The 24,700-nt window shown below is 28.8% G+C and overlaps 2 protein-coding genes and 1 non-coding gene across 7 annotated transcripts; 1 reads left to right on the forward strand and 2 right to left on the reverse strand.

Moving 5' to 3' along the window:
• Window positions 1-787: 787 nt before the first annotated feature.
• On the forward strand, window positions 788-870 carry TRNAL-UAA (transfer RNA leucine (anticodon UAA)). Its single transcript has one exon. It is a non-coding gene; the product is annotated as a tRNA-Leu (tRNA).
• A 3,921-nt stretch (window positions 871-4,791) lies between these two features.
• Window positions 4,792-9,434, reverse strand: LOC127244174 (glucomannan 4-beta-mannosyltransferase 2-like). Its single transcript, XM_051264582.1, has 9 exons — window positions 8,882-9,434; window positions 8,666-8,764; window positions 8,073-8,325; window positions 6,762-6,872; window positions 6,175-6,311; window positions 5,966-6,079; window positions 5,679-5,878; window positions 5,398-5,601; window positions 4,792-5,311 (listed from the first exon to the last, which is right to left on the reverse strand). Exons 1-9 carry the CDS (start codon window positions 9,209-9,211, stop codon window positions 5,149-5,151), a joined length of 1,611 nt encoding a protein of 536 aa, XP_051120539.1. The 5' UTR covers window positions 9,212-9,434; the 3' UTR covers window positions 4,792-5,148.
• Window positions 9,435-17,917: 8,483 nt separating this feature from the next.
• Window positions 17,918-23,746, reverse strand: LOC127244173 (glucomannan 4-beta-mannosyltransferase 2-like). 5 transcript variants are annotated; one of them, XM_051264577.1, is made up of 10 exons: window positions 23,608-23,746; window positions 22,924-23,480; window positions 22,738-22,836; window positions 21,411-21,663; window positions 20,579-20,689; window positions 20,134-20,270; window positions 19,934-20,047; window positions 19,641-19,843; window positions 19,344-19,550; window positions 17,919-19,130 (listed from the first exon to the last, which is right to left on the reverse strand). In XM_051264577.1, the coding sequence occupies exons 2-10, from the start codon at window positions 23,248-23,250 to the stop codon at window positions 18,968-18,970; spliced, it is 1,614 nt and encodes a 537-aa protein (XP_051120534.1). In that variant the 5' UTR covers window positions 23,251-23,480; window positions 23,608-23,746; the 3' UTR covers window positions 17,919-18,967. The 5 variants fall into 5 exon arrangements, with proteins under 5 accessions (XP_051120536.1, XP_051120534.1, XP_051120535.1 ...); XM_051264578.1 differs by lacking the exon at window positions 23,608-23,746 and having other exon boundaries at window positions 17,919-18,990; window positions 19,080-19,130; window positions 22,924-23,550; XM_051264576.1 differs by lacking the exon at window positions 23,608-23,746 and having other exon boundaries at window positions 22,924-23,550.
• Window positions 23,747-24,700: the final 954 nt, after the last annotated feature.

Below are 24,700 nucleotides of genomic sequence, written 5' to 3' on the forward strand. Positions count from 1 at the left end.
AAAAATTGGATGTATAATTGATTTTTGATATTAAAAAAAAAAAATCTATAAACAAACACAACCTAAATGTAATTTTTTAAATATTATAATATACACAACAAATCATTAGATTTAATGTTATTATTTTACCATCTTTTTTCTAATTAAATTAATTAAAATCTTTAATTTTTATGACATGAAAATTCACAAAAATTAATTTTTAGAGTGTGAATAAGATTAATTTATTTAATTTTTTTAACACAAATAGTCATATTGGCATAATTAGATCAACAATAAAAGTCCCATTTAGATACAAAGTTTTGGAATTTTAAAAAATAAACATAAAAATAGAATAATAAAAAATTGTATTTGGTGTAATATTTCGTAAGATAGAAAAATATTTGATATAATTTTTTTTTTTTAAATGACTATTAGATGATTTATATCGAAATTTTCAACAATATATACGCAAATATAGTCGTAATATTATATATTTAAAATCATATTTGATCTTATGTAGAAATCATGAATAAGAGCAAAAATATCTAGAACAAATTAGTTACATGAAAATTTTTAATAAAATATATTTATGAATGTATATCTAATAAAAAGAAGCAAAATTATGAGTTTTGTTTGATTTGTGTTTAGTTTTAATATAATATTTAGTGAGAAAATATACATATATATTGATATTAAAATACACTATAATATGTTTTTTTAAAATAAGAATACATAAGTATAAATTTAGAAATGTTTTTATTAATAAATTATTATTTAAATAGTTTAATAAATAATTTAATAAATATAAGGTGGTTTGCCCGAGTGGTTAAGGGGGAAGACTTAAGATCTTCTGCACATAAGTGCGCGTGGGTTCGAACCCCACAGCCACCATTTTTTCTAATTTTACATTGTCCAGTTAATTGGACTGATTTTTAAATGGGCTTAGAGTGGGTCGGTTTTGTAGATCCAAACTCAACAATACTGGCCCATTTTCCTCGGTTACTAAAACAAACTAAACTATTTTTTATATATAAATAAATTAAATCATGATATTTTTAGTTTAAAATAAAAACATAAATATTTAAACTATTTTTATTTGAGGGTTTGAATTTTAAAAAATAAAATAAGAACACAACAAAAAAAAAATAATTACTAAATTTTTATTAGAAAAAGAAAATATCGGTAAAAGTGTAATTGACTGATACTTTTGTACTTTTCAATACAAAAAATATAAAAAATTCTTAAAGTCTTATACTTCCTACATCCCATAACAAAATATTCATTTTTTTATTTTAGTCCGTCTCATAACAAAGTATCAATTCTTTTTTTTTAGTAATTGTACTGTACTATCTACTAACATTACAAATACCCTTACAACTTACTATATATTACACAAATGCCATTACATTTATATCACACATATTAATAAAGTTATTTTAGTCATTTCCACTTTATTCATGCTATATCCCAATATAATACTAATATTTCTAAAACTACGTCCAAAAAGCAAATGAACATTTACTTATGATACGGAGGGAGTATTAAAATGGAGTTAGTGTCTAATTTAAAATTGATTCATTTCTACCACTAAATTTAAAAAATAATAATAAAAAAAAAATAAAAATAAAAAATTCACACATTCAAAGCAAAAAAAATTACAAAAATCATACAAGAGAGTTAAATCTACAACTGGACTTAAATCATACAAAAAAGAATCACACGTTCAAAGCAAAAACTTTCTATATTATTCATGGATTTAAATTTACCACTGGACTTAAATATAAATATATTGTTTTCTATTATTTTGGATGGTTTTGAAAATTTGAAAGTTTAGAAAAAGTAAAAAATTATTATTTGATTTGATATTTTCAAAAATATATATATATTTAATATGATATTTTTAGAAAAAAAATGAATAGTGTCAAATGAATACCATGGGAGATATAAATAGAGGAAAAATCTTTTATTTTGTTACCATCTATACAAATAATTAAATTCAAAATATCATTTCCCAAGGTATCCCAGCGCACCTTCAGCTGTATGTGTATGAAATGGTATCTTTGGATGTGTCATTTTCTATTTTTTCAATTTTTATAAAATATATACTAAATTTTATTTTTTTTTAATTTTAAATTGAAATTATTTATTTTGCACAATTTTTAATAAAAATATACCTTTTTATATGTATAAAACATGATATAAAAAATACTATTCAAACAAAAATTTAATTAGATTGTTCATTTCAAATTAATTTCAAATCACAACCAACTAAACCAAAAATTTCTATTTAAAATATTGGACTTTAGTTTCATACCTAGTTTTATAAGTTTTTGAACTATTTATTTGTATTTTTCTAAAAAGAAATATCACATTAAATATATATATTTTATGAGAAAATAGTACGTGAAATATCTAACTTTAATATCTCTAAAATTACAAAACAAAAAATAATAAAAAATATATCTATTGTTGCGTAAGGGGTGGCCTTGGTGTAGGGTGATAATTTGCAGGGTATTAAGTTCGGACGGAGGTTTACCCAGTGCACATTTTCAGGTAGCTGCGGGTCTACGTAATAATTAGTCTAATTAAAAATAAAAAATTTATAAATTAAAAATTTTAAAATAAAATTTAATTTAAGGTGTGTAATTGTTTTCAAAATGATAAGAAATATAGGACAAACATAAATAGTAGTGTAGACACAATAGGTGGGAGGGGACGGGGGAGTATTAAATATTTTTTATATTGATTTATTAATTTTTTTAATTGATTTGTTTTTTTTTTATTATTATTATTTTTATGGTATGGGCAATGTGTTGGTATGATAATATAAAAAATGATTTCTATAATTGGATCATGTATATATTATATTAACGTGGTATTTTTTTAATAATATTTATGAAAAATTGTGAGTTATTTTGGGTTGATATATATTAATTTTTATAATATTAATAAAAAATATGTCATAATTTTTTATTTTTTGAAAGAACCCACTTATAATTTTTCGTTGAAAATTTATTTAAATTGAAATATTTAATTGTTATCGATCTCAAATCCAACTTTCAAATTTACATTGAAACTCAAGGCAGAGGGTTAGGGCATCCACAACGGGAGACGCTTGTTGAGAAGCGCCTCCCACGTCATCATTTATTAAATAAAAAAAAAATTAAAACACCAATTAACATAAGAAACGGTACATTGCGAGTGTACCGTTTCTTCCAATTTTTGTGGGCCATGGTCCATTTTCTTATTCAATAAATATTAAAAATAATATTTATAATATATACTTTTTTATTTATATTTATAATAATTTATTTTATTTAAAATATTATATTCTAATTTTGTTATATAAAATTTTATTTAATATTTATAATTTGAAATATATTTTTCAAGAAATAAAAAAATTAAATATTTAACTTTAATTATTATGCAAAGTGTGAAATTATTATTTTTATTTATTTTATTTATTTATGCTAAATAATTGTTTTATTTTTATTAAATATTATAAGAATAAAATATAATGAAAAAATATAAGTTTATTTTATAAATAGATAAAATATTTAATGAGGTGGAAAAAGTAAAGATTTTAAAGGGTTCTTTGATGTGAATGTAAAATATAGTTGGAATTCTTCGTGACGTGACGGAGAGAGAAACTGACGTGGCACAGGAGAGAGAATGGGAAGAAACCCTGGATGGGTTTCTGTGTTGTGGATGGCCTTAGGCTATCCGTATCAATGAAACCATAATGGGTTTCTTCCATTTCTCTTATCTTCCACGTCATATTCTCTCTCTGCCACGTCATTGTAAAAATCTATATCATTTTTATATCCACATCAAAGAAACCCATTTACATAAATTTTAATTTTTTTTTATATTATTAAATTATTGATTTTTAAAAATAATTTAAAAAATAATAATTTTATCTAATATACATATTTCTTAATATTTATTTAATAATTTAATTTATATGTTATAACAAATATTTATTAATATGATTATTATTATTATTTTCATATTTTTAATTTTTAAAAATATTTATTATTAATTTATTATATTTAATTAAAAATTTTATTAAATAAAAATATGTCAATATTTATTATAATAAATTAATTATATTTAAATAAGCAAAAATATATATTCAAAATTAATATTATTTTATAAAAAAATAAAAATTTATGTAATATAAAAAATATTAATATATATAATTTAAATAAACTATATAAAAATTAATAGAAAAATATATTAAATTTTTTTTGCCACGTATCCCAATTTAATTGGGACACGTGACAATATTAAATACAGCAACACTGCTGTTGAATTGCTGAGCAGAGCACAGGTGCTTTCTTTCCTCAATTTCCATGTCATTTTTTAATTTTTTATTTTCTTAAGGCAAATGACGTGGGGGTTTCTCTGTCTGCAGTGGAGAAACCCCCGATGTGATGCCCTCAAGATTTATTTGTTGCAGACTGTATTTGATCCAATTTCAAATCAATCATACGGTGGCAGTTGGCACGAACAAGTTTTGAGTAAAATCATTGTAAAATTTGAAAAAGATGGACTTCATTCATCAAATTGGGAGGGACCATCAAGATCAATAATTACTTACAATAACACCATTAGAATGGATCATGACAAGTCATTCGAGAATTAAGTTTGTTCTTTCACAACAAGTACCAAATCAATGATAATGTCACAATCACAACCCTCATAATGACTTACTAATAACATGAAAATTTAGAAATTCAGCCTCCAAAAATGGAAACACAAGAAAACCCTCAAATATATATATATATATATATAAAGATAAAAAAAATAAAAATGAAAATACAATAATACATTGATAACACAACCTAAGCACTGCTCTAAAAATGACAATAATAACACAAAAAAAATGGAAAAAAAAGAACAACATAATGTAGTTTTTGCACTAACTCTAAAGATCTGATCTTTCATCACTCTCTCTCTCTCTTCACTATATCATATCATGAGTATGAGTATGGCCTTTCTCTGCAGCTTCTGCCAATGTTTTTCTTTGCTGCCTGCAATATTTTTCTTTGTTTTTTTTGTTGACATTTGAAAACTGAAATGAAAACCCAAACAGAAACCAATCGTTGTTCTTGTGTACATATTTCTGTGTAGACTACAGATACAGGACAGGAGAGGACATACAGCTCAAGAGCTCGGGATGATCGTGCCGACGTAGCCGAATCCCGCGATCGTAAAAGTGATGACTTGAAGAAACAGGTATATGAAGTAGTTGTTCTTCCCGTAGAGGAAGTCGTAGCAGCCGCAGATGAAAAGGAAGACTGCGAATCCGAGCTCTTGCAGTTGTATTCTGAAGAAACAGAGTTATGGATTTACGTTAGGCGAGCTCCATATACATTAGTATACACGTATACATTTGTGTATATATATATGTACCTGTCGCCGAGAAGCTTGGCGAGGGATCTTTTTGGCGCAGTCGACTTGGTCTTGGATTTGTTCTTGAGAGCGTCGCCTAGCTTTTCTGTGACGACCCATTCGTTGACCCTTGTGGTCTCGAGCAAGCCGATGATGGTTGCCTTTGTGCGGTGGAAGGACATCACGTTCTCGAACAGGACCCAGTAGAACAGCAGATGGAATGACCTGGGGATTTACAGATAAATACATACATACATTAATAACGAAATGAATATGTTTTGTTACGGATTTAAAGAACTTACCTCGGTGTCCCGACTGAGTTAAGAGTGGTTATGATACAGGGGATGTATATAGCTCCCCATTTCGGGACGTACACTTCTGGGACAAGGATCGAGAGAGGCAAGACGACACAATAGAAAAAGAAAGTGAACATGTGGGCTATGAGCTTCCGGACGAAGAAGAAGCTGTAGATCACGTAAAACTTCTTGAATAGCGTCACTTTCTGGCAAAGAGTTAAAAAAGAATTATCAGATAAATGCCAAGAACGATAAAAAGGTTTTGTTCAAGGTGTCTATATCAATGAACAAACCTTGTTCAATGCAATTTCCATCATCATTTTCCGGAACAAATTGGCTGGGCCACAGGACCACCTGTGTTGTTGGAAGCGAAACGCCTTGAAAGTACTCGGAAGTTCGCTTTTCACCTGGAAAAATATGTAGACATATCGATTCTCAGTCCCACAATGGTATCTAGAGGGCTAAACTTGTAACATAAACTAGACAAGATTGAAATGGGCACCTGGAGATCCCCCAAGTAAAGAAATTTCCATCCCTTTAGACCAGCACGAACCGCAAGATCCATGTCTTCTACGGTTGTTCTGTCTTTCCACCCGCCGGCATCATTTATTGCAGCAATTCTCCATATTCCACCAGTCCCTGATAGGATTGTTTTGTTTAAACACATTTGTTGGAACACTGATCAACTCAAGTTCAAATTCATTTATCATGACGATCAACCAAATCCCAAACATGAAAATGTAAGCATTAGCATTCCACAAGCTGCATAACTATAAATTATCATGACGATGCTCATCTGCACTTAAGCTAAACAAAATTTAAAACTTAGCATTGAGCATGATGTTGCTCAAACTCTACTCAATTCTACCTGTCTTTTTGTTTAATTGCTGAGAGATTCGTAGCCGAATGTCTGACATTGATCCCATGTTCGGTTTAAATATATTAAAACGCAGTTGAATAAAGAAAACAAACACTTTACGTACATAATTGAGTTGAGTTGGATTAAAAAATTAATCAACCCGATCATTTCAGCTAAGCATGCCTAACTAAAGAAGTGATGAGAGATTAAAGATAGTTAAGAAATACTACCATTGAAGCCGAAGAAGGCATGAGTGGCAGATCCCACTTCTTGCTCAACAGTAAAATGATAGTCCAAAGACATCTCTTGCATTCTTGTCAGCAAGCATTCATCTGCGTTCACTGTCAACCAAAATTCCACAAAATATCTCATCTTTAATAATTATACATTCCGGCTCCATAAACAATAAAGGAAATACAATTCTAGCTGTCCTTTGAATTATTATTCTTGTCATCTCTCAAAAATGCAAACTTGATACCAAAACCATACAGGGAAAAAGCCAAAATCAAGACAAGAACTATCTGATTAGGACCAAGTGAGCTGGAAGCTGTCGCAGCATCACTTGTCCATGAAGCAAAATTAATAAAAATAAAAATGAAGGGGGAACAACTGTTTAATCTTCTGACACCACGTGACAATGAATATTTATTTCATTGCCACATAACTAAACACAACCTGGAGTTACCACTACACTTCATTTTTATTTCGAAAAATATATTGATTAGTAGCGTTGACACTGTAATAGAATAAATAAAGATAAATTTCCCAGTGCGGCTACACATTGATGGTTGTCTGTGGGGAACTGAGCAATGCATGATAAGCACATGGGAGTACGGAAATTACAATTCTACCCTTGACCAAAATTACTTTTTTAAGGTGTAAAAATTTCATCTTTCATATTGTTTCTTGTTCGCTTCCTAAGCAAAAGGACAAACCTGCTACACATATCCAGCAGCATATCCGGGGACAGTTTCGTAAATCTATCGCCTGACCCACTACATCTAAAAGGGTTAAATTACATTGCATGGGAAGGAGTGAAGGAATAATGGGCTAATTAAGAACACTAATGTCAAAGATCATCCAAATGGGCATTATTTTTATACTGTCTAATGTCTGTCTCTAAGAACCAAATTCAATAATTGTGTTGGCAAAAAATTTAATGCCCATTTTGCCATCAAATAATGCCGTGATTGACAAACTAATCTTAGCAGAAGACTCTGGCTGCTGCACCCTACCCCCCCCCAACCCCACCCCACCCCACCCCTGCTGGGCCAGGCCCCCGCAAACAATGCAATAAATCTCTCCAAGAAGCAACAAGCAAAACGAAAAGGGTAACAAAACCTAATTAAAAAATAATAATAAACGCATTTTCAGCAATAGCGATTTTAGTATAATAATAATATTATCATAAGAGCACCGACACCGACACTCCCCCCAAGTGTGAGTGCGACTTTAGTTATAAACCTCTAATTAACAGAAACGGAGAATCTAACATTAATTGATGTCGTGTTTCCGAAAGCAATGGGTTGAGTAGCGCTTACCGAATCTCCAGCGGGCCTGCACGAGGGCGATATCGTGGTTGTGGATGAGGAAAGGGACGGCCCGGCGGAGGAAGTCGGGCTCGGGCCGGAAATCGGCGTCGAAGATGACGACGTATTCGCATTCCTTGACGTAGTCGTGCTTGAGGCCTTCTTTGAGAGCTCCGGCTTTGTACCCTCCTCTGCTCTCCCTAATTTGGTATGTGATGTTTAAGCCTTTGCTCGCCCATCTTAGGCACTCTTTCTCCACCATGTCCTGAAACGAACATTTGTTAATGGCGGAAAAATCATTATTGAGTGGATTTCTGCTAGGGGAACTCACAATAATGGTAATGTCTTGAGAGAAAAGGTTGGGAACATAAAGCCAAATGAGAACAATGATGGAAAGGACGGAAAGATTGAAAGGTCAGAATAAATCATGGCGGTGATTATGATTAGTCAGTGAATACTTTTTCTGGTTTTTGAGATTTGTGCTTGCGAACGAATGAATACAGAATACATTCAGAGGAAATACCAATCAAATCGCAGAAATGAAAATTGCAATCGAATTTCTCCAGGTGTGATTTAAATGCAGATTTGCAGATGTTGAATTGTACCTTGATGAGGATGTCTGTGGAATCATCCAGGACTTGAATGACGAGCCTATCCGCCGGCCATGAGAGATTGCAAGCAGCGCCAATGGAGATCTTGTAAACCTGAAATTGAAAACACGCCGTCGTTAACCTTAAGACGGTTACTCCTTCCTCGCTCACACACACGCACGCGCACGTGTTGGTGCGTGGAAAAATTGAAATCACAGGAGAAAACCTAACCTCTCTCTCATTGAACATGGGGATCTGCACAAGGACCATCGGAAAAGCGGTACTCCCCATTTCCAAATCATCCTCCATCGGCTCCCACCGGTACCGTTTCTCCGGTTTCTTCCAGAACAGCTTCACCAGAATTATCACCACGCCCATGTACAGCCGCTCCATGAACACCATAATCGACATCGCAAGGCAAATGTACACGCAAATCCTCAGTAACGGAACTATCAGCGGCGCCTTCACCAGCTCCCAGAGCAGACTCATCTGACCGGCGATGTCGGAGGAGTACCCCGGGAACGATTCCGGTAGGAAGCTCTTCCCCGAAACTTCAGCCATTTTTAGGAATCGGAAAAACAGGGGATCGGATTCGATTGGATTTCTCCGATTCTACAGATGCAATAACAGATCTGACACCTCCTCCTCACTTGCAATCTCTTCGGGAATCGTTAGATTGCATCAGAATTGAAGAAATTCAGAGAGGAATCGAGGCATTGTGAGGAGAGTGGAAGACGAAGAGTGATGGAGAGAGAGAGAGAGAGAGAGAGAGAGACAGTGTTGGAACAAACCAAAGGAGTTTTATTTATAAGCCTTACTTAATTCTCAATGTTTATCTTTTATTTTTATTTATTTATTTATTCATTTTTATTGTTGTTTTTTATTTTACCAAATTTTGTAAGTAATATCAGAGGCTTTTATTGTGTTACTTTTTATTTTGGATATTTTATTAGTCTCTTAAATAAATAATTTAATGTATATTGTCGATTAATTGCGTAGTAATTGAAATTTGTTATAGAGATAACATCGGAATTTGGAATTTTTATTTTTTATTTTTTAATTACGGAAATGGTAGTTGATGACCTAATAAGTAGTCAACGGCAGTAATGTTAATTAATTTTCTTAATTTTAATTAAATTATAACATTTTTATCATCAAATTTGCTTAAATGTTTATTTGGAATCTATATAATTATATCAATATTAATATATATATATATATATAAAGTTACTAGCTATTTGTTACCGATTTTTCACTCCTATTAAATAAAGTTTACTATTTTATTAGACAAGTTTTATTTGTAATCTACTATACCTCATATAAATTTTATTTATTTTTATATAATTTAATATTAAATATAAAAATTACTTAAGACAAAGATTTATTCTTTTTTATTCGATTATTTTTATTTTTATTTTTTAATTGGAGTTTGACTGGGTAAGATCATCTCTAACTGTGCGTTATTGGCATCGATTGTCTCCAACGCTAAATTGGGTTGAAGATGGCCTAAATTTCACTTACATATTTTTGCTTTTATTTTTTATTTTTATAATGTTAAAATATGAAGTAGCTATGATTCAAATGATGTGATTATTTAGTGTTTTAATTTAATTTTTTTTTATATAGAATATGAAAATTCGTTTTATTAATATAGGAAATAATATTATAAATTATATATTAATTTTTTATGAGATAATAAAATAATAATAGTATATAGTATTATATATTTTGAGAATTGTGTCAAAATTGAATAAATAAAACTTAATTAAACTTGAAATCTCTACTTTCTCTTTTATTTTATTTTTTTGATAATTAGGAATTTAAATTCATGATTTCAAATAAAGAATTTATAAGCTTGCAACCCTATTTTCATGAGTTCACTTCACATCACCCATTCATTTCTTACGGACTAAATCTCCGATTTGAAGAATCATGTGTGACAGATGATTTGAAGACGTCGGAGTTTGAACCCATAACCCTACGATCACAAGTTCATTTTCCTACTTTTACAAGACAGTATATAAGTAGTACATTTAGCGTCCGTTTAAATTGGCTTAAAAAATAAACAGAAGCTAAAAAAGCAGAAGTAGAAGCAAGCCAAAAGCAGAAGTAGTCGATTTTATATTTGGATGAATAATTATAAAAGCAGTTTTTTATAAAAAAAATTGTTTGAATATAATAAAGTTGAATGTGCTTTTAAACTGTTAAAATTACCAAATAGGACTTAGTAATGTAAATAGTAGTATATTGTTTATTAAAATTTTCTAATTTATTTAGAATTTTATAAATTATATTTAAAAATTTAAATTATCTAAACTAATTGAAAATATATTTATTAAATTTTATGTATAAATTATATTTGCATTTTTTATATTTTTTATAAAAATGAAAAAAATTAAAAATTTAATTAAATTTAAATAATACTATTCTACAAATTATTTTAATTTTATAAATTATAGTGTTTAAAAATATTAAATTATCTACTATATAATTTAAATTTATATTTTTAAAATGTGATATTTTTAATCATAAACTTTAAATTTAATTAAAATAAAATATTTAAATTAATAATTAAAATACAATTATATTTAATTTTTATATAAATTAAATTTTTTTATTTTTTATTTTTTTATTATTTAATTTGTTATTATTATTATTATTATGGTTAATTGTATTTAGATAGTAAAAGTACTTCTGCTTTTTTTTCAGAAGCACTCTCTCATGTGTTTTTCAAAAAATATTTTTGGAGCCTAAAAATTGTTTCTGATTTCGAGGAGAAGTCAATGCAAATATAAAAAAATATTTTTTTTTAGAAGTAAAAGCCAAAAATACTTTACAGAAATCAATCCAAACGGAGCCTTAGTAAAGCTTGATAAATCACACTTATAAACATGAAATAAGTGAATGTATTGTTTGCCTATTTTATCTATGCTAATCGGAAAAATAAAAAATAAGCATACACGATAACCATTCAATAAACAATTAAATATAATTTTTACAATACTGATATCATACTGAAATTGTAAAAATCAACACGGCTGAAGTTAATCACAGCCGCTAATCTCATTTAGTATTACTTAATAGAAGGCTAAAAATGCAATTTTATCCATTTAATATGAGATTCAGCAATGCTGAATTAAAGTATAATATCAGCACATGATCATTAGCCTAATTTTTAAATCCTTAGAATATATATATATATATAAAATCAATTATACAGTTATTAAATCATTTCTAAAAGTATTTTAATTACATAAAGTAATTTAATTATATCGACTAACTAACCTCTGCAATTAAAACAAAATCTAACTATGTTTTATTTATATATAATTTTATTTAATATATATAGATAATTAATATTACCTTTCTATCACAATATAATATAAAGTATTTCCTTCATCTCACATATTTTGCCGTATTTTTATTTTAGTATATTCTATATTTCAAAATAGAAATAATTAACTATATTTAATTTTATCACACCACTTAAATAAAAAAAAATAAATATATATTTCTTTTATTACATCACTTCATTTATAATCAACTATGTTTACTATATTTACCTATATTCTTGTGTCGAAAATCAAGTATTTCACCATATGTGAGACGAATGAAATATTTAGTTAATAATTGCTTCTTATATGTGCTATATATAAAATAAATTATGTTAAATATATAATAATCTTAATTCAATTTTTAAAATATGTTTTAGTTTCTTATATATTTTTTTGTCCCAAATTAAATGAGTTATTCGAGATTTTGCAATAAATTAAAAAATAATAATTCTTTATTACTTAGGTAGAAGTCTTTAAGAATTTTTAACATTTTTATCCTTTGATTTTATGTATAAAATAATTGTATGTATAATAATATACTTGTAATTCAAGTAAACATTTAAAAGTATTTTAGTATTAATGTATAATTATTTTTTTAAAAAAATAAAAAATTGCATACTACGAAGCAGGACAAAAGAAATGTAAAAATAATAGTTTGAAGCGGGATATATAAAAATGATAAATATAATTGAGAAGATTATAGAGAAATGTTATTATACTAATTGACGATAAATATATATTTGTTTAATTTAAATTTTTTTAAAAATAATATTTTATTAAAAAAAAGTAATATATTTGTTTTTTTTTTAAAAAAAAACCATAAATAATAGTGATTTCAACTTGAAATCACTATTTTCATTTTTATTCTTATATTAAATTTATCCGTTTTTAATAACAACAAATTATTTTTCTCTAAAAAAACCATATTAAAATAAAAAATAAAAATAAAAAATTCGTGAACACTGTTAAGTATTTGTTTATATTTTTTTCTAATCTAATATTAAAATATCTTCAACTTATATTTACATGATCAATTCTTTAATACAAACACTGTAATAATTTATTAGTGTAAATATAGAAAGGGTTGCGTAAAAAAATGTCTTTAATTCAAATCTCTCCAATCAAACATGGCCTTGAGAAATTAACTATGAATATGTTTTGACTTGTATTTTGTGTTTTATATTTAAAAAGTATTTTGATTTTATATTTTTTAAAGAAAGTTAAAATTAATACTATATTTTTATCAATTTTTTTTTTTAAATATCATAAAAAAGAATTGGAAAAAAATTAATAATAAAAAAAAAACTACAATCAATATAAAATACCGTTATTTTTGTTTGGTATTTTAAATTTAAGATATTTATTATAAGCATAAATAAGTTAGAAAATAATATTTATATATTGAATTATTAATTTTTGTAAGTAAGTAAAATACAAATTATTAATAATATTAATAAAAAGACGTGTATAAAATATTATAGTAAATCTTATTTAAAATAAACAATTCAAATATCCAAATTTGATCCAAACCAAAATGAAATGCATTTTGTGATGATTCTAAGGGGCAATTTACCCAGCAAAAATAGTACACGACTATCACACCAATTTGAACTAATTGTCCCAAAATAGAGTCATTGAAATGTGATAAGCAATTTATATTTTTATATAAGAAAAATTATTTAATTCCTACAATGAATTGGCTAAGTAATATACAAAATAGGGAATTTCATCATCAATTTACTTTCAGAAACATCAAAATTAATTGGCTATTTTTATCTCTCAATTTCCATTACAGGGTATCGATCGAATATTCGCATAATTACTACTAACAAAATAAAAAATATATATATATATATGTATGTATATATTAGATATAGTCGAACCAATTAAGGAATAAGTGAAGAACAGCAAAGAAGATTAAATTTTCTTTTTGTATGTATCTCTCAATTTATTTATTTTTTTTTCTCTTTTCCCTTTTCTATAATATAATCATTCATTGATTATATTATTTAATATATTAAATAATTTTATACAAATTGATGATCCAATGTATATAAAATCTTGAGGGATAAGTGTTTTAATTAGTTATAATTATTCAATAATAAAAATTATTTATGGGCCTTGGTTTATGCTATCGAAAATGTACTTACTCATAAACAAATGATATACTTATTTTGGCAATAATATTATTATATTATTGTTCATTTAATTGAATTTATATACATAATTTTATTGTAGTTATATAATAAATAAAAATTTGATCATGAGGTCATAGTTTTAAACTTCGACTATTCCAGGTCCACCTGCCACACATGGTTTGCCTAGTGTGACTTGCTTCGTTAAGTCTAATTTGCAAAATATTAGGTTTTATCGGAATGCACTTTCGGATAAGGACTGGAGGTCTTAAATTATATATATAAGAAAAAAGAACTTTCAAAATATCTGTTAAGGGTTATTTGTAAATTTATATATATATATTTGAAATTACAATGAGACTGGGATAATAATGGAACATTTTTTCTAGTAACATTTTGCCTTTTACTATAAAATAAAATAAAAATATATTAGTTGATTTATCAGAAAATGCATGCGGCAAGAAAGTAGTGAAAAATGGGGCCAGTAGTGAGACGCCACGTCATTTTACTTCATTGAGAAAGGGTCAAAGTTTGACCAGCCCGACATCCTATTTTAAGGCAAGGTGTAAAAATATAATAATGAATTTTGGCGCCTTTAATTTGGGCGCGTTTTAAGCGATTGAAGAAAATGTGGATTTTATTATTCATTGAATTTATACATTTTTTTTTTATTTTTTTAATTTTTTTTCGCAACCTCAAATTGCGTTGCAATTAATTTTATTATTTTCAATTTCCGTGTCATAATGATATGCCACGAGAAATTCGAACAACATATATATATTTTTTAAAATTTAAATTTAGGCGTGCCATAATTATATAGGAGTATGATGTATTTTCTTGTATTTTAGAATGATTTTGATTATTTTTAAGTGCTTCTGTATTTTATTTTATTTTTAAAAATAATTAGATATTTCTATAATGATTATTTTTGTGAAGAAAATTACTATTTAACTAAACAAAGTTATAATTATTATATCAAATTTTAATGATAAATTTCTTGCATATTATGCTTCTCATCTATAATTTACAACAAAATGATATTCCCTCCGTCCAAGCAATAAATATACATTTACTTTTGGAGCGGAGTTTAAGAAATAATATTATTTTAGTTACAGTGGATATGTAAAAGTAATTTAATGACATTTTTGTTAAATAATGATGCGATGTAAAATAAGAATATTTGTGGAAAAAAATAGGGTATTTAATGAAATGATTACTTTGTAAACGTCCCAAAATAGAAATATGTATACTTTGTAGTTGGACGGATAGAGGATTATGAAACAAAGTATTATACTCCTGTTAAACATCTATTTAAGCTTTAATTATTTTATAGAAATGAGGAGATATTTAATTAATTTTTAAAGGACCTCTTTTTAAAAATATAAATGGGACAAAGCATTTTCAAACAAATTCAAAATTTCAAAGAATTTGTTTCATTAAAAAAAAAAAAAAAAAAAACTTATCTGAATGAATTAAATATTATCATGTTGTCACACTCAGATTTTATTTAATGAGTAAAAGCAAAGAGATCGCAGTGATGTTAGGAAATCTAAAATAAAGAAGAGAGTGATAGAAAAATAAAATAAAATAAAATAAAATGCACAAACCCAACTTTTGTTGTATTCTTTAGAAAAATTTAAATAAATAAATTTGTAGTTTTGTATGAATGAATTAGTCAAAAGTAGACATTTTAAATAAAGACTTCATTAAGGCAGAAGCAGCGCATAAACATGCGAAATTTGCTGTAATAAATGCAATACAATGTCCCTATCAATTTTTAGTTAATTACATAATTATTCAACTTTTATTACGAATTAAATATATATATAAAAAAAATACGCAATTTATTTTTAATTTGAAATATCGTATCAAAATTTTATTTTTAAACTGAACATTTATTATCAAAATAATACAAACATCAAAATATATACAATCAAATACGTTATTTAAAATATTTGTTCAATTTCTAATTAAAAAAAAAAAATCAATAAAATTTTTAATAAAAAAGATGTTTATTTAATTTTTAAAATAGACCATGTAAGGAGAGAATCTTTTGTTGACACTAACTTTTTATTTTTTATTTATCAAGTTTATAAAAAATATCTCAATAAAATATATACTTGGATAAAATTTTATATAATACAAATAATAAAAATTTATTTATTTTTATATTTAACTTAAAACTAATTTTATAAAAATAAAAATTTTAAATATAAATAAAAATATTTGTTTATTGAGGAGAGATATAAAAAAATGAATTTTGAATGAGTCCAAGATTTTAGAAATTTAATTAAATATGTTTAAAATGAATAAATTTACTTTAAAAAAAAATCATCTTTAATGATATTAATATTAAAAAAATATAATATTAATATTAAAAAAATCTACCCAAATAAAGGACAATGAAGTAGGATATTTGAAAGTAATATTTATTATAAAAAATAATATATGAATAATAATTCAATATGAGCTCTACTATTAAATAGATAACAATGTTATCGAACATCATAACACTGCAGATTCTAATAAACACATTGGAGAGAATTTTATCTCTAATTTCTAAAAAAAAAAGAAAAAAAAAAGAAAGTTTTGATAATACTCTACATTTAAAATTTTAATTTAATTAATTTATATAATCTGTTAAATATAAAATATTAAAAATAAAAATATACCAACATTATATGACTGGAATTGAAATCGGGGGAGAGCCATGATCCTGTGCAATCACGTCCACAGTAAGGGAGGGAAGAGTGCCGTTGCTAGCCTACCTGCCTTGGTGGAATTATGAGCAGCGTCGGTGGCACAATGTGACAAATTAATATTAGGTCACTCGGCCGGTCCAGGTCGGGTCGGTTCAGGACACAGTGGGCTCCAAATTTTAATTTATGAATATATATATAGTAATTATTTTGGTAGGGATAAAAATAATTCAATTGGAGTTTGGTGATGGTGGTACCTAATTCGAGGAATTGCACACCACACACACACTCACACTCACACTCACACTCACACTCACGAATATTCTCTCCTGTGCAAACTAATATGCCGTTTCAAATTAATTAATTGATTTTAGGGTTAATAAAAATAAAAAAGTTACAACTACGCCTAAATAAATATTATATGATTCTGAATATTAAATAATGACGTCATTAAAGGCAGAGTATTTAGGTGTAGAAGTTGGTCAATAAAAAGGAGTCTAGTAGGGTTTAGGGTTGGAAATAGTAAAATAAAATTGGGAGGCAGGCACATGATATATAGTTTTAGGCACGTGAGGAGTAGGGGTGAAGAGGACATTTCATGTTGATAATTGTGCTAAGAAGGCATATGATAAGTAAGAAGCCACATGCATTTGCTTTGCTTTCCTTTCCTTTGCTTTGCTTGCTGCTTCCAAATTAACCTAATTCTAATCTTCTCCTTCACAATTTCAACCCTACAAATTGTACAATCATATATATTACATTTTAAACAATAAAAAATAAATAAGTAAATGATTATACAAATTCATTAATAATGTCAGAGAACTGGTCCAGATTGTCCTCTTTTCTTCTGCTTTCATCTTCTTCCACTAATTACAGCCATGCTTCTCTCTCTCTATATATATACACACTATCAGATATCTTTATTATGTATACATATATATTGTTAGCATATCAGCTGGAATTAAAATAAAAAATAAAAACAAAAATAGAGGTATCTGAATTGTCGGCAAAGCAATATATATATAGAGGACCTGTTTGATTTAGGGACATACATATATATATATATATAATATACACATTATTTTAGTTCAGTATAATAAGTATTAGGTAGTCCAGTGTGGCAAAATGGATATGTACTACTTTTGTCTCTCTCTCTCTCTATCTCTCTCTCTCTCTCTCTCTGTGTATTTATATATATATATGTGCACTAATTTGGTGTAACACAAACCATGGTATTTAATTTATCAATTATTGTGCTGCGTAAAATCTCATGCAGGAATGAGGTTTTTATTTAGTTTTAAATTTATTGACAACCACCCATTATTTGATCTGGTGTTAATGCAAAATTATTCCATTCCCAGGATTGATTCGTCACAAATATATAAATCTTGTTATCAATTTATTTCTTGTATTCACTTCGTATACTAACAAAACAAACTTTAATGAAAACACCTATGGTTGCCCCATTTCAATAAAATGCATCACAATTTTCTTTGAGCATAATATAATATATAATACTAATAATTCTACTTAAGAAGCTATTACAAATTAAACTACATTAGATTAGATTCCATAAAGCTTCTATAGGCTTAAAGTACTCCCCACTTGACACCTAAATATGGACACCCAAACCACCAAGTAAAGAACAAAAAACATGTCCAAAATCAACATTTCATCACCCTGAGACTGGCTACTGATATATATATATATATATATTTTCATGACTTCGGAACCATAACTGCTACTCGAGGTGCACATTGGGTAAATCCTCAAGTTCAAATAAGTCCACGCTGACAAAGAATGCGCACATTTTGAAATCATAACCTTGTAGTCCAATTCCTTACGGGGCTAAAAAGAATGATATCCGATGAAAATACATGTTCACAATAAAATCACAAAGAATTTCCAAAAAATATTATGGGTGTTAGTCAGCAAGCTATGCTTCCTTTCAAATTCCCCCCATCACAAAAACAAATTGATGATGATAACAATCAATGGCAGGCAATCAACAAAAAAATGAAGTGTAAAGACAAAACCTGGACCAGTTTACCAGTTTTAGGAGCGTGGAAACATAGTCTTCTAATGCACAACTTTAGCAAGAAAGGATGATCCGGAGGGCGACAGTGCAGATTAATAATTCCCGTTCTGCTAATGCCCGGACTTTTGTTTGCCTATGAACCCGAGTCCCACAACTGTAAATGCAATGGCTTGAAAGAGGAGGTATATGAAATAGTAATCCTTTCGGTAGAGGAATCCATACCATCCGCTGATGAAAAGAAAAACGGCGAATCCCAGCTCAGGTAGTAGTATCCTGAGAAATTATTCGACATCATATCCAATAATTATTTCAGCGAAAAAACCAAAAATTAAAAGTGTTATTTACTATAAAAACTAGTTAACAAATCCTTCTATAATTTTTTTTGTTTTCCAATCAAGCATATACAATTAACAATGTAATTATTGTAATTGTAAACATTTTATGTACTCATTCAGCTGAACTTGATCATAACAATTGGTAAATTACCTGTTTCTCAGAACCTCAAATAGTGGTTTATGTGGTTCGGTTGAATCAATGTTGGTCATATTTTGTGTGCAAGAATCTCCGTGTTTCGCTGTGACAATCCACTCGTTGGAGCTTCGAGTCCCAAATAGGCCCGTAAACACGGCTTTGGTGAGGAGAACAGACATGGTGTTCTCAAAGAGGATCCACAGGAAGACAAGATGGAGTGACCTAAAATATTCTAAATTCTCATCAATTAAAATTTAAGAAAAGCATCAAATGGCATGAAGTTGTTAAGGATTTGTAGTAATTAACACTAACCTCGGAGTTGCAAATATACAATTTATAGCAGCAAGGATGCATGGGATGAAAACAGCCCCTCCTTTCGGAACGGTAACTTCGGGTATCAGAATTGTCAATGGTAGCACAATGCAGTATGAAAAGAATATGCACATATGTCCAAGAATCTTCCGGACAAAGAAGAAGTTGTAGATCATATAACACTTTTTCCAAATTGATACTTTCTGCCAAAAGAAGAACACATGTTATATCAAACAAATCCTGCTCAGAACTTGAAAAAGAAAATTTTAAAAAGTATGTAATGTGGAACAAACCTTGTTCCTAGCAATGTCTGTAAAAACTTTTCTGAATAAATTGCTTGGACCGCATGACCAGCGGTGCTGCTGCAAACGGAATGCTTCAAATGTGCTGGGAAGTTCACTATTCACCTATACAATTAACATGAATGATGGAATAGTTGAATTAACTCTACGCGTAATTATGAGATACGGCAACAAAATTGTAGCAAAAGTACCTCGAGGTCTCCAACATAAACAAGTTTCCAGCCCTTGAGCGCAGCTCGAACTGCAATATCCATGTCTTCTGCAGTGGTTCGGGCATCCCATCCACCGGCATCATTTATTGCAGCAATTTTCCATATTCCGCCGCTTCCTGAGACCATATTATGACATCAGGTTATCCAGTTTCAGTTCATGTAAATTCAGTATAAAAGTTTCTGTATTCCACAATTTCCTGAGACCATGTCATGAAGCTAGTTGTCATATCCAGTTTCAGTTCGTGTAAATTCAGTAAAGCTATCCTTCATTGGTTAAGAATAAGAATGCAATAAGAATCATTGATTAGATTATGGTGATGTGTGTTTGTTTATGCAGATGTAGTGATATATATAGCCATATTCCTGCTGCTTGCAGCAGGACTATTTCTAACTAGATTATTGAATTTGCTATATTAAGCATTACCATTGAAGCCGAAGAAGGCATAATTGGAGGATCCAACTTCTTGCTCACAAGTAAAATGATAATCCAGATATATTTCTTGGAATCTTGTCAGCAAGCATTCATCTACGTTCACTACAAATACCAGAATGCTAAAAAATTAATTCAACCATAACTGCTCACAAAATTCAAAATTTCACATATTTCTAGGAATAAGAGGGTGTTTTCTTTTGTGTTCTGCCCTCTTTTTTACCCTATTCAGGATATTACTTTTCCATCCAAAATATTGATATCCAATTCTCATTTCCATAAATATCACATCTACAAAATTTTCACCTAAAAACGTCAAAATCAAAACTATAAAACAAACGCACAAAACACAAAAGAACACACAAAAAGTCTGTAGAATAAACAGTACAGATGTCAATAGCAGTCATAAAGTGAAGCCTAGTCCCTGAACTTAGCGGAGATGATTTAGTTACATATTTGTATCACAACAAATTGGAAATTTTAATTTTGTTTCATGGACTGATATAATGAATTGAATCCATATAATAAATATTTCACTATAATGTGACTGGAACTTCCCAGAAAGGAAAATAGAATTGCTAAGACAAAAACCTATAAAAAATAATAATAACATCGAAACAGTATGATAATCTTAACACCGATTGCAGTATGTAGCCATAGTTATAACTCCTGATGAGAATAATCACAAAGTAACAACATGAATATGGAAAATAGATATGCAATGGTGTATTTCTGGTTGTTCATTGCAATTCTTGTTGCTTTCGAAAAGAAAGAATCAGGCATGACGCTAACAAAACATAATACTATACACAAAATAATAGCTCACCAAACCTCCAACGGGCCTGCACCAGGGCAAGATCAGGGTTATGAATGAGAAAGGGGACTGCTCTCAATAGAAAGTTCGGTGGGGGCTGAAAGTCTGCATCAAAGACAGCAACGTAAACACATTCTTTAACATAGTTGTAATCCAGGCCTTCTTTGAGTGCTCCAGCTTTGAACCCCCCTGATGTCTCCCTGACTTGGTGTCTAATGTTTACCCCCTGGCTTGCCCACCTCCTGCATTCTTTCTCGATCATATCCTACAATATTGCTTGAGTTGTCAGCATCAACACATTCAGCAATCATACCTGTATTTGGCAAACAAGAAATGAGCATGTTTGAATGGACTTTATCTAAACAAAAACTTTTCCAGAACACTCAACCCACCAAAGCATAGCTGGAACAATTAATATTTCTCCTTCTTCTTAAACACACAAAAAAATCCCTAAGCCCATCTCCAACCGAACAACTCAGTTATAACTTTAAAAATACAGTTGCTTCCAATCCACAACTCTATTTTCAACTCCACAAAGAATATTCTCTAAATATTCTATTTTATATACTATATTAAACAACTTTTTATATTTTAAAAATACAAATATATACAATTAAAATATAAAAAATTACAAATTAGTCTTTGTAAAAATTAAAAAAAAAATTAAAAAACACTATAATTGGCGTTGCTACAGTTGCAACACCAAAAATGGTGTTGCACTGTAGCAAACACCAAAAATGGGATGGAAATGAAGTTGCCTTGGAGAAGCATATCTCCAAATATGGAGGCGTTGCGTTGGAGAAGGCCTAATAAAAAAATAATTAATCAATTTTCACCTCCGTAGTCTACACTATGAATACATATTCAATTACATTATTCATCTTTAAGAGCATGCTTACTCGTGTTGCACTGTAGCAAACATAAAAAATGAGGATGAAAATGAAGTTGCCTTGGAGAAGCATATCTCCAAATATAGAGCTACAACGCTTTAATTGGCATTGCGTTGGAGAAGGCCCAATAAAAAAAAATTAATCAATTTTCACCTTCCGTAGTCTATATACCATGAATACATATTCAATTACTTCCGTAGTCTATACACCATGAATACATATTCAATTACATTATTCATCTTTAAGAGCATGCTTACTTTCATTGATTACTAGTTAATCTTTATATTGTAAATTTCAACATAAGATTAATTAATCAAGGAAGTAAACCCTGTAGTAGTACTTTATACAGAGTCAAATAATAATAATAAAATAAATAATATTCAGCTCAATAAAGAAACACTCATCACATTCTAAATATGCATTGATGCAGACGAAGAATCAGAATTCACCTTGATGAGTATGTCTGTTGATCCATCCACAACTTGAATCAGTAGCCTATCAGCAGGCCATGACAGGTTACACGCTGCACCAATTGAAAGCTTGTAAACCTACACGCCACGAACAATCAAACAATGCTCATCAGCTCCCTCTTTTCATTTCATTTTTCTGAGCGACCTGAGAACTAATAACCGGACCTCTTTTTCATTGAATAATGGAATCTGAACAAGAACCATCGGAAAATCCGCATTCGCGGTTTCTGAATCCTCCCCGAACGGCTCCCATTTGTACCTCTTTTGTGGCGTTCTCCTGAAGAGCTTCACGTATATAAAAACAGCTCCAATGTAAAACCACTCCAGAAGCAACATTGTAGACATCACCAAGCAAATGTACAACGAAACTCTAACTATCGGAACTATGTACAAAGCCCTAATTGTCCGCCACCAATCCCCAATTTTCGCAAAATTTATTGCGGAACCAAATAGCCATTCCAGAATAACATTTTTCACCGAAATTTCCGCCATTGTTCCTCGGAAGCAACGGGAGAAATACTTTGAACTCCCTGTTACCTTCTACAGCTCCACAGATCTTCCTTCCCACTTTAAATCAAGACTAAGCGAGCACCTCAACCGATGAACTGAAATACAACTGCACACAACCGAACTTGACCGGTTACCGCATGGAGATCCAGAAAATTCAGGATTCAGTCCCCAGCCCCTCCCCCTGCCTCTGCACTAACACTCTCTGCTATGAACTGAAGACATAATTCCGAATATTCAAAATACATAAAATCGATAACAGAAAAACCGAAGCTACAAACATCATTTTTGATTAACAATCCAAGTGCAGGAATTTTAACTGCTAATTAAACTGCCCCATACCTCAATAATTGAAGCAGCGCCGAATATGCTTCGAAAAAAACAGAATCTCTCAGGAATTGACGAACGAATGTCTCCAGAAAACGACAACAAATGATTTTGCATCCGCCATATATTTTTTATGCTTGGGGAATGAATGCATTTACCAAATATGGAACTAGAACACGTTGCTAGAATTTGAAATAAATGCATGAAATGAAATGCGTGGGTAAAATATATATTGAGGCGGTTACGTTTTAATTGGCGGTGATGGAGAATTGATGTTAGGTCATTACTTCGAATTATTAATTTCAAATTACAATTACATAAATTAATACTCGCTTCGTCCCACTTTTTTTTTTGTTCCTTATTTGGTGACTTTTCTTTTTCTTAAAAAAAAATAAAATTATACACATTTAATCTTATTTTAAATAATTTATTTATAATTTTTTAAATTTTAATTATATTGATAAGTTATCTTAATATTAATTTATAATTATTTTTATTATACAATAATTATTTTTACTAATATATTTTTAATTATTTACTAATTATATCCCTCTAAAATTTTCGTATATACAGCAAAACGGACAAAATATTCGAAACAGAGAGAATAATATATTATTTTTATTGAAAATGACAGATTTGATTCAAATTTATTCACAAACAAATATGTTCCAGCATAAGATAAAACAAATTAAAAGAGGAAAAAAAAATGACACGAACAGTAAAAAGTGAAGAGAAATAAATACTCCTTTAGTCTCAAAACAAGGGTGGCTTTTTTTTTTTGTACGTAGATTTTTTTAATATTAGTATTATAATGGATTATAATGAAAAGGATGAAAATACCAGTATTGTGTAATATAAAAGTAATAACATTTGTGTAATATAGTGTAAGTTGTAACGGTATTTATTATGTTAAATAGGTAGTACAATTACTAAATTAGGAAATAGTAACCTTGTTTTGGAATGGACGAAAATGACAACTTTTCAATTGGACGGAGGGAGGGAGCATAAGATATGAAAACTCAATTCAATCAAAATAAATTTAAAGGTTTCTATTTATAAAAATAAATTACTATCTAATCAAGACGTGATTTACAACCTAGATTTACTC

Source organism: Andrographis paniculata, unplaced genomic scaffold (assembly GCF_009805555.1).
Source record: "Andrographis paniculata isolate CXL003 unplaced genomic scaffold, ASM980555v1 Contig9END, whole genome shotgun sequence".
Classification (NCBI taxonomy): domain Eukaryota; kingdom Viridiplantae; phylum Streptophyta; class Magnoliopsida; order Lamiales; family Acanthaceae; genus Andrographis; species Andrographis paniculata.